Source organism: Equus quagga, chromosome 2, assembly GCF_021613505.1.
Source record: "Equus quagga isolate Etosha38 chromosome 2, UCLA_HA_Equagga_1.0, whole genome shotgun sequence".
Classification (NCBI taxonomy): domain Eukaryota; kingdom Metazoa; phylum Chordata; class Mammalia; order Perissodactyla; family Equidae; genus Equus; species Equus quagga.
The window spans coordinates 149,146,837-149,162,453 of NC_060268.1; the positions used below are offsets into that span (position 1 = coordinate 149,146,837).

The 15,617-nt window shown below is 35.3% G+C and overlaps 1 protein-coding gene across 6 annotated transcripts in view; it reads left to right on the forward strand.

Annotated features, from left to right (window-relative positions):
* EXOC6 (exocyst complex component 6) overlaps window positions 1-15,617 on the forward strand; it is a 187,786-nt gene that overhangs the window by 131,935 nt on the left and 40,234 nt on the right. For all 6 annotated transcript variants that reach the window (XM_046654551.1, XM_046654545.1, XM_046654546.1 and 3 more), the window contains one exon: window positions 12,608-12,749. In XM_046654551.1, coding sequence (XP_046510507.1) covers window positions 12,608-12,749 — 142 coding nt within the window. The remainder of the gene's footprint in view (window positions 1-12,607; window positions 12,750-15,617) is intronic.

Sequence of the window (15,617 nt, forward strand, 5' to 3'; positions counted from 1 at the left end):
ATAGACATTTTATTTCTTTTTGTATTAAAATCACTTGTGGAAAGAGATCCTTGTTAAAAACTCAGATTCCAGTGCTTGGCTCTAGACCTAAATGAACTAAAACTTCTGGAGCTTAGAAATCTGCATTTTTTGCTTAAAATTTGAGAACAGCTGTTCTATAGCAAAGAACTGTGTCAAAGAGCTGGTGTTTTCTAAATTTGCCCGTTCAGCAGACATTTGGTAACTGCTAAAGTTCTCAGTATTTTACTGCTGCCCAAACAACTTGATTAGGCAGATGAAAGTTTGGAGGAGGATTTATCTGATTAGTGTGGATGTAGGAACTCACACATAAATCTGCAAAATAAAATGGTAGTCATATTTATGTGATAAATTAATGCCTTTAAATTATAGCAACACACACAGAGCCAGCTTGCTTGTTTTATAGTGTATTTTGTTTTGCTACTTTAAACATTGCTTCTGCTGTTAATACGTTTTCCTTTTTTATTTGGTTACCTGGCTGACTTCCTTCTCAGACTAACAGCAGTGATCATGCAGCCGTGTTGCTAAGCAGATGCAAACTAAAGCTAGCATGTGAATTAGAAAATAATGAACTGCCTGCAGGTCTTTTTTTCTGCTTAGGTATTTATAGTAAATTCTAATTATTTTGACAATGTTCTTGATATATTTGTAGTTTTATGGAAACCTAAGTTTGAAAATATTAATTGTTTTGGTGAAGCAGTGAAGATTCTCTGGGATTTGATTGTGAAAGTCAACATTATGGTGCGTCTGTGGTGAGTGAGTGCAGTGATCTGGGAAACCTCTCTGTGGTCGCCCCATGCATGACAGGGCACACTTTGCAGATGTTGTCCTCATCTGTACAATGAGGTCAGTAAGAATATATACCCTACAGATTTTTGTGAGAGTTAAATGAGATGATATACATAAAATGTTTAGAAAAGTGCCTGGCATATAATAAACACTCAAAAAATATTAATTGTTATTATTACTTGCTTGTAAGACTATTTGTGGTTTGCCTGAATGCTTTTTCTCTACAACCATTATCCTAAACTCCATATGTAGAATTCTAACTCAGTTCATAACTCAATGTGATTCATGACCCAGTGCAAATGTTTTTTTTTTTTTCCACTCCAAGCCCAATGTTGCTCTCCTGAATTGCCTTAGCTTTTAGCTTTTCTTATGGCTTCATCATATTTTGCTTTTTACTGTATTTGTTCATCTTTCCGTCTCCAATTGTGAGCTCTTCACAGCCAGAATAAGAACTCAAATATTTTCTGAATGTATAGATACTAAAAAGTTTCTTATCTTAAAAAAAATGGTCTCATCTAACATTTAAAATTTAAATGTTCCTAAACTATGTCCTCTTCTTTCTGTTCTTATTCCTATTATTGAAGTTCAAATTTTGATTATTGTAGTTGTCTTCTAATTAGTCTCTGCCAGTAGTCTCTCCTTTCTTCAGTCCATCCTACAAACCAGTGCCAGATTGTTCTTTCTAAAGCACAGTCTAATCTTATTTCCATATTCGGAAACTTCAGGGTCCCTTCCTTGTCTACTGAATTAAATAAAAATTCTACAGGCTAACAAAGAAATGATCTCAGCCTCTTTCCAGATACGTTTCTGACCATTACTCAACATGGGCATCCAAAGTAGAAAATTCATTGTGTCCTGGATCTATCTTCAGTTTTCCACCATGGCTTTATTTATACCTGTAAAGATCCTGGGATCTCTTCCAAAAGCCATCTTTAATGCTACCTCTTTCACAAAGCTTTTGCTAATTCCACTTAACCATATGTGGATACTTTGTCCCACTTTTACAGTACCATTTATATTTTGTTTTGTACGTAGCTGTTTGTAGACTTGCCTTCTTTCCACTATTAGAATTTAATCTCCTTATGTCAGGGACTCTATCTACTCAATCACTGTATCTTCCTGTAGTGCACCTAAACAATGTCTTACACAGATTAAGTGTTTGGTAAGTATTTTTTAAGTTAATATGAGAGAAATAGTGAAGAAATATGAAAGTGATTTTCTTGTATGTATAGAGAATATAGAAGGTGTACTGTAAAAATCAGAATTTATGAGTCAAGAAATTTATTTGCCAAATATAAAATACTTTGTAGTTTTGAAGACAAAGTTTGTGGTCTGTTATTTGTGAACAGAAATTTGGAAAATGTCTATATGAAAGTTATTTAGTAAAGTTGATATCAGTAATGATTAGAAATATTTGTATGTTTACTCTTTCCTTGGACACCTCCATGAAAGAAAAATATAGTAATTCAAACCACAACTCTCTAGACACAGCTATAAAATAACTGTTGCAGATTCTCAGCACTAAGGACAAATACTTTGTCCTATTGAAGAGACAGACCCTCAGGCTTTCACTTGACCTTTTTATTCATTTACTATAGTAATTGCTAAGTACTTTTTTTTTTTGAGGAAGATTAGCCCTGAGCTAATATCTGTGCCCATCTTCCTCTACTTTATGTGGGACGCCTACCAGAGCATGGCTTGCTGAGCAGTGCCATGTCCACACCTGGGATCCGAACCAGTGAACCCCAGGCTGCCAAAGTGGAATGTGCACACTTCGTTGCACTACCAGGTCAGCCCCGCTAAGTACTTATTAAGCTTGCTGACAGGTTTCCTGCGGATGAACTGTAAACATACTCAAAATACAGAAGTAATACTAACCCTGCTATCCAAAAAAAGCTCAAATTGTTTCTTGTCCTCTATTTAAGAAGACAGGGATAAATTTTGGGATTGGCTGTAGATAAATTTGCATGAGAAGTTTAAAAAGGTTTTGCACTTGAATGTCCAGTGTTTTGGAAAACTTAATTACATAAGATAGTTTTTTGTATGGTGGTAAATGATGTACTTCTATGACATGTTGGGTTTTTTTTGGTGAGGAAGGTTGGCCCTAAGCCTCTTTTTGCTTGAGGAAGATTGTCACTGAGCTAACATCTGTGCCAGTCTTCCTCTATTTTGTATGTGGGACGCTGCCACAGCATGGCTTGATGAGTGGTGTGTAGGTCCACACTCAGGATCCAAACCCGTGAACCCTAGGCTGCCGAAGTGGAGCACATAAACTTAACCACTATGCCACGAGGCTGGCCCCTCTGTGACGTGTTTTGATATCCACTTCCATACTTTTATAATAATAGTGCCAAGTACACAGAAATCAACAACAAAAACCATTGACAGTATATGAAAGCCTTGGAGAAATTTAAAGAACTTTGAGAGAGAACTTAAATGACAAAGTTGAAAACAAAGTCCACTATTACAAATAGAATTTATGTTTTTTCTTAAGATAGATAAATATAAATATAAATATCTAAATATAAAGAGAATTTATATTTTTTCATAATGTGACAAAACAGGTAAGTGATTTTCACTGCTAGAAGTTAACTGCCAAAAAAAAAAAAAGAATCTTGCTGTTTAGTTGAAAATGAACATACTTGAATTTTATAACTTTAATCCTCTAGGTATTTATTAAGTTGATGTCTCTGTTAGCTAAATGCTGACTAATCTTGGTGAGAAATTTAACCTCATAAGTTGTACGCCTTATGTGTGTATATAGCATAACATACTTAAATATTTCCCTGCTGTCAAAGGTTGTAGAAGACAGTGTTTTGAATTGCTCTTAATCAGGGTGTAGTTGCAAGAAGTAGTGGGAATAATAGAGGGCTTTTAGAAGGAAACAGCACGAGAGTTTTAGTAGGAAGCCAGTAGATTAGGAGAGACCTGATCTGTTACGTAACAGATCAGGGAGATATAAATGGAAATAGTTAAAACGTATTCTTTTCAGCCTATAGACTAAATGTATGTGTATGTACAGTATTAGTATACATATATACATATGCACACTTACAAATATCCTATAACTTTACTCTTTAACAGCTATAGATGAAATAGACTAGTTCATTGGTGCAGGATTTATGGGCAAAGTACCATCTTGAACAGGAAGATTCAGTACTAAAAACAAATGAAAATGCACCATCTGGCAGTTTTACTACCAGATGGCAACAGAGAATTCATGTTTAGAAAGTTCCTTGAGTGTTTACAGATAGGAGCAGTAAAGTACTAGGAATGCAAATGATATCCTCCCCTTTAGCCTGTATTCCACAACAGAAAGAAAAAGGTAGAAGATAATTTTTACCCCCCTGAGTTAAGTGGGCAAATGTTGACATGGAGGAAGAAGAAAAGTGACTGAAATATATGGGGAAGAGATTGTTTGAGTTGGAATTACATTTTATTATGAGCAGATGAAGACAGCAAAAAGGAGGTCAGATCCCCTGAAGAGAAAGAAAGGAGATGGTGGGAAAAGATGTTGGAGTCAGAAGTTTCCTGTGCAATCCACAATCTGGTGATGCTAAACAGGCTCTATTTTCCTTCCTGTATGGAGTGAACAAGAATGGAAAAGGGTGAGCTGATGGGAGAAGTGGAACAGCCTTGGTGCATTCATATTTACAGGATGTTTGCAGGTCAGGTAGAGATGAACAGAAAATGCAGTGCGGGGCTGGCCCCGTGGCCGAGTGGTTAAGTTTGTGCACTCCGCTGCAGGCGGTCCAGTGTTTCGTTGGTTCGAATCCTGGGGGCGGACATGGCACTGCTCATCAAACCATGCTGAGGCAGCGTCCCACATGCCACAACTAGAACGACCCACAACGAAGAATATACAACTATGTACCAGGGGGCTTTGGGGAGAAAAAGGAAAAAATAAAAAATAAAAATCTTTAAAAGAAAAAAAAATGCAGTGGGCCAAGATGCTGATAAATACCTGTAAAATATTTCTGCAAGGTGCAATAATACAAAAAGTAAAGAGATTGGACTTTGCAGAGTAAAGTTCCACCAAAGGAGCATGTTCAGATGAATATTACATACAGGGGAGGAATTCAGAAGATGAGCAGCAACATTTTAATCACTTCTTTTTGTGTCATTTAGGAAACTTTAGGCATTTTGGGAAAGCTATCATGTTGTTTTAAATCTTTCTTCTCTCTCTCTCTCTCTCTCTCTCTCTTTTGTTTTTTGGTGAGGAAGATTGGCCCTGAGCTAACATCTGTGCCAGTCTTCCTCTATTTTGTATGTGGGGTGCTGCCACAGCATGGCTTGATGAACACTGTGTAGGTCTGCACCCTGGGATCTGAACCTGCAAACCCTGGGCCAATGAAGCAGAGCGTGCAGTCTTAACCACTGCACCACTAGGCCAGCCCCTCTTTCTACCTTTTATGGAAATCAATGTGGTAGATGGTAGTGTTGAGATTAAAAGCCTCTGTCAATTCTTTGGAAGCAGGGGTGGGAGCAGTTGGCAAAGGCCTACTGTAGATATCTGTAAGGACACTCTTCACTCTCAGAGTATTGTTGAATGTCATTTACAAGATTGTGTCTAGAAAACAGTGGTAAGTAGATAACTTTGATCACTCCCTCCAACTTTGTTATGGATTTGGTTTTGTTTTAATATGTGTTCTCCCTTCACTTGATATATTTCTATTACTCTTTTAAAATCCCAACCCAGGTACACCCTCAAGTGGAAGTGACTCTAACAGTATCTACTCCAACCTCATTCCCACAATCTAGGACTTAGGCCAGTGAAATGACCCGGTCCGCAAGCCCTTGACATTCTGGATGAGTATACCCCAAAACTTCGAGAATTCTCAAGTTTAGGAATACTTCTGTGTCATGTAGTTTCTTTCAGAAAATGCTATAAAATATAATTGAAAACTGTAGACCCTAATGACAGTTACTTCATCCATGTCAGTTACCAAAAACAGCAAAGCTACGCTGAGTTGGGGAAGTCGGGACTTTGACTGCATTCAGTCTCTGAGTGATTTCCCCCTCTCATACCCATTTCACAGAGCATGCTATTCAAATGTGTGCCTCAGTAAGTGAAGCCCTACTCTACTGGACTCTCAGAGCCATTCTTAAAAGGTTGAAACCTAAATATAAATCTTTGAATGACAAAGGCCTACTCTGTGCTGTGATTATATATGTATATTTATATGGCTGTGTTTATGATACATCAGCCACCTACCTACATGTATTAATAAGAGAGAGTCAGTCAGCTTGAGTGACATTTGTCCATTTTAGTAATCATTATGTGGAAACCACCTATGTTGTCTAACCTGTTAGTGATTCTGGCAACTTCTTTGCAAAGTTTAAGTCATACTGGGGTTGTGCAATAGTACATTTTAATGATTATATAGCCCTGATATTCTGAGCTGGATGCTGATGTAAAGAAATGAGAATATAACTCTGCTATCACAGAGCTGTTGCTTTAATGACAATTCCTGGGATGCTTCAGTTTTTCTGTCTTAATTCTGTGGCTTGGCCATAGTACTCAGTCACCACAGGGGAAATTACAGCTCATCTTTAACTTCCCTTGCTTTTCTTACCAAGGGGGAAGAGTTATAGGGCCTTCATATTTTATCACTTCCCTATTTAAACATATGCCTAATTGCCAAATTTGCTGTTATCAAGTAAATTTAAGAGTTAGCAATAATCCCTCTCAGCTCCCACAAACTAATACAAACTAGCTTCCTCTTGCTACTCTAGGCAAAAGTGCACACAGCTTTCCTCATTTTTTTTTTTTTTTAAGGAAGATTAGCCCTGAGCTAACATCTGCAGCCAATTTTCCTCTTTTTGCTGAGGAAGACTGGCCCTGAGCTAACATCTGTGTCCATCTTCCTCTATTTTATGTGGGACACCTACCACGGCATGGCCTGACAAGTGGTGCACATGTCTGCATCCGGGATCCGAATCGGTGAACCCTGGGCTGCCGAAGTGGAATGTGCAAACTTAGCACTGTGCCACTGGGCTGGTCCCCAGCTTTCCTCATTTTTTCTAGATTTTTGATATAATCAGTGGCTTGGAAGCAGAGGCATTTCTTCAAAGCCTTGACCTCTGCTAGACTTTTACTGCTCTGCTTATCCTTGCATTCTCTTTCTGCCTATTAAAGTTAGAATAAGTTTGACGATATCATGAGAGTGCTGTGACAGCAACAATGATACTTGCAGAAAGCTAAAAATCTGGGTATTATGTGTCATCTAAGACCGTGTTCAAAAGATTGTTAAAAAAAAAAAGAAAAAGACCACCAGAGTTTGATGAGCCCTATGGTTGGGATAAGGATGTTTTGAGTGAAATAGAAATATGCCATATATTACAAATATCCTGAAGTTTTCCAAGTTTGGGGAAATTTTTTTTCCAACTTTAAGATAATTGTGTTCTATTTAATCTGTGTGTGTGTGGTGTGTGTGTGTGTGTTCCAAGAGCAAGCATTTATGTTACTGTCTCGTATCCTTCTGATAGGGAATTGTTAGGAGGAGAAAAGCGTGAGAGAGGAGAATGGGAATTCATAATTGACTATGGGGATTGTGGTTAACTGATGTGGTAACCAATTCTTTCGGGGCTAGACCTACTTAGATGGGGACAGAAAGAGAGTGTGAGAGGAATATAGAAGTCTAAAAGAGGTATTTTGCAGAATGTTGGGGGTGTTAGAGTGAGTATATTTTGACAGACCTATGAATTTTTTTTTGGCGTAATCTCAAAAATCTGTCTTCAAGATAGTGTTAAAGTTATTATTAAAACTCACTAAAAGAATTCATCTTGATATTTAAGCCTTTATAACTCATCCATTCTGTATTACTGGGAACCTGAGACACTTGTGAGATACACATTTCAGTGTTACACTGAGTGAGCGTTCAGCCAGGAAATAGATTAATACCTCTCTTACTAGATAGAGGATCTTTGTGCATTTGTGAAGTCATCTTGGAGAAATTTTCCTGCTTTATACTAATGTTTTAGGTATTTTTTTTCTGATTTAATAACATTCCTTACATTTGAGCAAGGTGTAGTTTCATATAGTAAAACTTTAGTGGTTCCAATAGAAAATAGAAAAATAATAGATTTCTTAAATTAAAATACTTTCAATAAAATACTTTCTTTTTTCATACTTCAAACAGAATTTACTTCTAATTTTAGTGTTAACGCCACATTTGATGAAAGACCTCACTCTTTTGGCCTGTGCGTTTTAAAAGCCTATAAATTGTGGCTCTTTAGGAGCTAACGAATTCATCAAAATACTTCCCTTCCTCTTTTGCCTTCCTTCTGAAAGACTATTTCACATTCTCATAACGGAAATTTATGTAGCAAACTGAGAGGCAGTGAGTTTGAATAATATAGTAATGTTTTAGTGCTTTAATTTAAATAACTTTTAAAAATTAATGTTTAAAAAGCCATACAGAATCAGAATTAAGTTCACTTAGCAATGTTAGATTTAATATTCAAATTGACCATGATTTTATTTCAGTTTTCCAGTTTTTCCTGACACTAGTTATGTAACCTTTTAAAACAAAATCTGTTATCAATTTAAAATATAATAAATACAGCATAGAAAATTTCTGAGTCTATATATTTCTTTTTACTTAAATAAAAAAGTAGCTTATTGTGCAAAGTTGACCTTTTATGGGGATATAAATAAAGGAAAATGATCTCTCCTGGGATCGTTAAGGAAAGTAGACCAATACAGAAAGGATGGTTGTGATTTTAAGAGCAGATTTTTATGTTGAATGTACTTGAGAGAATGAAGGCAGCATTGAAAAATGCTTTCAAATAATTACTGTTGAAATCAAACCTTTTTTTATTAGATCTTTGAAATAAGAGAATGGTGAAACAGAAATGAAAACTTCAAATGAAAATTTAAATGTGTCAAATTAGTTTTTAAGTATTCTACATTTCTCCTAGTATTATATTGGAGTAGATCTATCAAAACATTACTTTGAAACCAAAGCAATTGTGAGCCATAATCTAATAAAATGTGTTGCATTTTTGTTACCATCTCATTATATGATGTTTCAAAGGAAACAGAGTATCTTTAGTGTAATCTATAATAGTAAATTATTTTGGAAATTTGGCTTGACGTACAAACAGATGTGTTTTCTTGATTCCTTTTAAACTGAGAGTTGGTGGTTTGTGGTTTATTGTTCCTGTGATTGGCGTTAAAAGCCTTATTTCACAGCTTGCAGTGAGGGACTATTGGGTAAAGAGTGGCTGTGTTCCACAAACTAAATTCAAAAAGTGTCAATCAAGGTCTCACATAGGTTACTTAGAGAATGAGTTTTCTTACTGATTTCACCAAATGTCGCCTCATGCTGTCTTTGATTGGCACAGCCTGGCAGGGAGGATGGATGAATCTGTCACCGACTGGTTAATTGTGTTGCTGGTCTCAGTCTGACACCAGGTCTTTGACTCTTAAGTGGCTCAATACAAAACAAATTAGCAGATTGTAGTCATATTTCTCATTCTATATGCTTTGACTTTGTTGAATGCAGTCCATAAATCATATTGACTGACACATAAGTAAATGATGAAAGCTGCTTTTGAGACATGGATCTAGAAAGCAGCGCTGTGAAGGTGCCATGGAAGGATGCATATGGTTGACCCTTTGGGAATTTCCTAGGAGCCAAATGTCTCCTTACCACAATTGTTCTTAGAAGAAAAGCTTTTGGGTAATGCAAAAAGGATCTAATATGTCAGCAGATTCTCTTTTACAAGTTCCTTTGAAATATAAGAAGTTTGTCTAAGGGTTTTTCTCTCTTTGCAAGTTGTTTTTCAGCAAAATGTTAGAATGGGGTAAAAAAATAGTTATCTTTAAAAGTTTGGCAGGTGTTTTTACTTATTTATTGAACTTTGTGTTGTTAAAGAAAATGTTAAAAATAGTTGCAATTAATATTTCAGATAAGGGCAGCAGAAATTTCTATGTGCTTGAAATTTATTAAATGTCCTATATTTTCTGTCACTTCACTTATTTTGGCTTTGTTATAACATTGAAAACTAGATGAAAAAGCTTGTTTTTAAAGATAATTGTAAAAGAACTTAGGTTATTTTTGTTCTAGAAAATGATTTACTATTAAAAGTATCAACAATAACAGCAATAATCGTGTTCAGAAAGGGGTGTTTTGGTTATACCAAAGTGTACCAAGGGCTATAGACATCAGAAATGAATTGCCAAAGATGTTTTTTGGGTGTGCAAATTTCTGGAATATTAAAAATTTTCTATCTAAAAATAAGTAGTCATGAAATTTAGGAATATTTGTGCACATTTTTTATTAGGAAGTAGATATTTTAAAAAATAATGCATAATCTTATAGAATATAACTTTGAAAATTGAAAGAATTGAAACCTTTGGTATTTACTTTTGAGCTGTGTAAAAAGGAAGAATCTATCTCATTTGAAGATTTATAAAATATTTTACAAGTATTTTAAATTTTTATCTTTGAGAACAATAAGCCTGTAGTTAACATGAATAATCAAAAGAGGTGTAATATTAGGGTTTTATTATTACATGTGTTACTTAAACAAAAAGCTAAATTCGTGTGTGTGTGTGTGTGTTCACTACGTATCTCCACCAAGTTTATGGAATAGCCTGTATTTCTGTACTCTTACCGTCATTTCAGCTCCAGTACTATTGCTGTATAGTCATTTGTAGCACCATCTAAAACCATGTTAAATGTTAAAGATTAACTTAGAATAATATCACATGTGCAGTTTGTTTGCATATGAAATGAACATAATGGTATTTTGGGGGGCAATTTATTAATCTGCTTTTGCAGTTAGTACAAGATAGTGGCAACATAAATAGGACATGCAGCTGATGGAGAGGTACGTTAAACTAAAATGCACTCGTTCCATTAGGTCAAAATGACATTTCCATTAAGTATTCTCAAGCCTATTACATTGTAATTAAATTATGTGCCATTGATTTCTCCTTTTTCTGCTTTTTTCCCCCCCTCCCATTCATATTGATATTATTCTGCTTGGGGAGTGGAGCTGCATGTCTCCTAGACTAATTCCTGTTGGGTTTAGGGGATTTGGAAGCATGCTGGGTTTTGCATTGTTTGTTACATTCCTTTTTGGCAGTTCATCAGTATCTGTCAAATATATTGTTTGCATCAGCTTTTATCTCTAAAGTTTTTGATTGAGAAATTGACATTCCATTTCAGATACGCAGTTTTTCACTGTGCACAGTGTCTAAGACTCATTCATAAATGTTGCTAGTTTCTAGTCTCACTTTAAATGTGTAATTTAATGAACAAATGTTGTTGTAGTAAACATCTTGAAAATATAGTTATGTTCTTTCTTACTTTTCCAACAGATCAACTCTATGTAAACATTTTTGTACCAATAAATATATTGTAGCATTTGTGTTTGGGAGATTTTTCATGATTTCACTTCATTGGCCTTTGTGATAAGTAGGAAAAAAACATAATTATTAAATATTATTGGGTAAATATTTGTTAATGCAAATGAGGCAAAATATGGCACAACTTCCAAAAGTCACTATTTCTAATTATATTCATAGATCTTTGAATTGTATCATGGGAGTCAATCCATCACCAAATCACCTAATTGTGGGTGAAAATAGCCATACTAGGGGCAGTATTACACTGGAAAACTTTACCTAAAAAGAGTCTTTATAATATTTTATCTTAAACTTATAGTTTAAGTACAAAGCCTGTGTGAAGAAACAATTTATGATAAAAGTGATAGCATATTATAATCCAGCTATGTAATCTAGAGGCTAAACATTTTAAATTATCATTTTTATGATTTTTTAGAAAATACAGCCTTAATTAAGCCTATCAGTTAAAATTCATGTAGAGTTTTAGGAGCTTATTGTAGTAGAAAATGTTTTATAATGATATATGTGGTGAAAGAAGACCACAAATATTTGTAGTTTACTTAACTCCATATTTCTAAATTATCAGATGGTTTTAAAACTAAGTGTAGATCTGTGGGTATTTTGAAATCATATTGGTAGACAAGCCTCCTCTCCTACCCCCAGTTGAAACTATACTACAAACTAATGTTCTGTTTAGAAGGACTTATGACTCAAAATGTATTTTGAGGGCTGGCCCGGTGGCGTAGTGGTTAAGTTCACGTACTCCGCTTCTGCAGCCCGGGTTCGCCGGTTGGGATCCTGGACATGGACCTGCACACACTCATCAAGCCATGCTGAGGCAGTCCCCCACAAAGAAGAACTACAAGGGTCTACAACTAGGATGTAGAACTGTATACTGGGGCCTTGGGGGAAAAAAAGTTAAAATATATATTTTGAATTTTAGGTACAGTTTAAATAATAGTTTAAATAATAATAAATTACACTGTTTATTAACTTCCTTTATTCTGGCTTGGTTAATTATATAAAGGGGAGCTTACAAGAGCATTATATGAATAAAATGTTCTGTCAATATGACAGTTATGTCATAAATGTCATATTTTAATGTGGATTTTTAAAAATACTTGAGACATTTCAAGAGACCTGAAATAATAATTAATGGGTTTTTTAGTTATGTTTTAATTTTCCTGTGTGCAATTAGTGCTTTGATGATACTTATATCCTGAGAAGGACAAGTGAACAAGAATATTAATTTTAATTCATATGCTAAAAGGCATAGCCACTCAGAATACAGAAGCAGAAAGGCCAGTAATCACTATTGTACCAAAAATAAAAGCAACAAAAAGAATGCCAGGCATATAATTTTTCTGATACTTTATGATGTATTTCTATGTTTGTTTTATTCGTTGTTTATTTTTTGGTTTGAATATTTGTTTTAAACAGGGGAAAGTTGCCCAGACTGCTTGCATGTCAGCCTGCCAACATCTGTCAACATCCTTAATGCAGATGCTACTGGACAGTGAGTTAAAACAGATAAGCATGGGAGCCGTCCAGCAATTTAACTTAGATGTCATACAATGTGAATGTAAGTACCTTATTCGTTAAATCTCATGCATTTCTAGGAATCTGTGTTTAAATTATATGAAAAAAAAAGGTATATAGTAGGATAGTTCAGAATGGACGGAAGAGGCTTGATTCCATTAAACTTCTGGCAGCTTTAGAAGCAACGTCCTTCTAGGAAGAGAAAAATATCTCAGCTTCACATTAAGGGCCTGTAGAGAGAAGCACTGAAGTGGCAATTTAGACTGGGATAATTAAAAAGATGACTCACTGTTCCCTTTATTTCTTCTTCTGGTCATTCTTGCCAGGACTCTCATAATGTTTGTCATAAATGAATGAAATCATTCTAAGTTTGTCGTTCTTACTTTCCTTGTAAATAACTTTTTAGATACTTGCTAGATGGATAATCTTAGGACCCTGCATTCCAAATAAAGCTGCTTTTATATTCTGAATTTTTGATCCTCTTTCCAAAGAGTTTCTCAAGCCTTTACCTTTGTCGTTGTTTTTACTTTATTCTCTTTGGGTCACGAGGTTAGCAGATTCCATAATCTAAGGTTGCCATTGGCCAGCCAGCTTCAGAATTGCATGTTCTGTTTGGATGGTAGCCTTGTTGTATGTGCTTCAGGGTGTGGGTTTTATCACCCTTACATTATAACTCTTTAAATCAGGACATGAGTATGTGGAGCGATTTTGAAGCAGTACTTTGAAATGAATAGTACACCGATTAAATGACGAAAATCCCTGGTTGACGGTTCAGTCTGGCACCACTGTTAATAAATTGAAAATCGGAGGGGCACAAGAAGGATTATAAAATATTTTTCTGAGGCAAAATTTGCAATAATATATTCTGTGTGAAAGACATAAAAAAATTAAATGTCAGCAGCTTGCAACTGACACAGAAGTTACAGATTTTTTTTCCAACAAATATCAAATACTTGTCTGCCTGTTGTGTCTAAGGCATTCTGCTAGGGAAAACATATTAAAAATAATAATTTTGTAGGCTCTTTGATCAGGATTACTTGTTTATTACACACAAAGATAAATCCAAAATTTTTAAAAACCTGCCCATTTCCTTCAAAAAAAGAGAAATGCTTATCTACAAAGCCAAAAAAAGATAGTTTTTCCCTAGGGAAGAGAAGGATTTATTTTCTTTTCCTGGAAAGCATTTCTAATTTTCTCTGATTAGAAACTCTTTATTATATTTTTTTCTCAAAACTATCGTTTACAAAATGATATTTATTTCATATTTACAAAAATATTTACCAAAAAACTCTTTTTTACAAGTTTCTAAGCTCAAATTAATTGTTATTCCATTCTACAAATACTTTGAAACTGATTTCTTAAAATTTTTTTAAAAGTCGTCTTATGAGATTGTTCCTTCTGACATTGCTTATATAAACATCTTACATAAATACTGCTCAGGCCATTTTGTATTGTTACATGTTTAATGTGGATTCAAAATAATTGGGTGGTTGAACCCTTTATTGGCTTTTGATTGTGTCTTCTCAATGAGATTTTTTGTTCAGAAACGGAAATTACAGTTTGGTTAGGTGGCTTCAGGTATCTGGATCTTCTCTCTGTTCTCTTACCTCTTCATGAAGCACTAGCCTCACTATAATTAGCGAAAAGCACATAAAACCCCAAATCTTTGCCTCTCTGTCCTGCCATAGGACAGTTTCTACCTTTAGTTTACTTCTTTGGGTGGAGTTACTAAAGCCTCCTTTTAAAATGCTGATGTTTTCTTAAAGGACCAGTCTTTTGGAAGAGACCAAGAAAAGTCATAAGTATGAAATGTAACTCAGTTAAGGAAGTCTGGGGTCAAGTGCAAGAGGGGTAAACCCTAGCCTGATGGAGGCCAAGGTTCTGGAACATAGATATGGAAAGGGAGAGACCAGGACTCAAAGACAAACCACAGAAGATAACTCAGCTTCCTTTAAGATTATGCCTCTGGTTGGCTCTGCTCCTTAATACTTATCATGTATTACTTAATACAATATCATGCATTCAGTACTCACTGAACAAATATAAATTGACATGACATTTTTCATGTTTACGCCACTCTCTTTCTGGTGCAAAAGAATTATCTACCCCCCAGCTCAAGACTTTTAATGATTGATACATAAATAACTTAAAGATGAAACTTAGTTTTCTCTGATGAATGTGTTAAGAGAATTTTAAGTTTTCATCCTAAGTAGTGTTTTTGTTTTTTTAAATCTGGAAGAAAGCAGTTTTTAAAATATAAAGTTTATTGTCAATATTAATGCAGTATGTTTTATTCTACATAGTGGGACAGTGAAAGGAGAAGAAAGGAAAACAGGAAGAGGAATTTGGCTAGGTAGGAGGAAGGCTAGAATGCCTAATAAATTTGTGAAGAGAAAGGATCTGGATACCACAGGAAACAACTGGGATATGGAGAAGATGGGCAGGTAGTTCAGATGTAGAGTCTCAGAAGCTAAAAGATCATTGAGTTTCACCACCCACTTGGTAATACACACACACACGCACACTCTTCTACTTTGAAATCATCTCTAAGATAACCCTGCTAGGTGGTTGTCCAGCTATTCCTTGAACATCCAATTTGGGGGATTAACCACTCTTCAGAAAAAGCATTTCAATACAATACATCATTCTGTCAGCTTTTTACGTTGAGCTGCAATCACTGTCTCCAAACTTCTCTTAATAGACTAGTTCTACCTTAGGGCTAGTGTCACCACTAAACCATGTTGTGCCTTTGCGCAGATTAGAAAAGGTATCTCCACTAAAAGGAAGACGCCTCCAGAGTTGTCCCCTTTAGAGTAATTAGAAAAAGGTTACTGTTTTTCTAGCTGGACACAACTCCCGCCAAGGCATGTGGCTTATCAAGTGAAATATGAGTTGAATTTCAGCCCTCTCC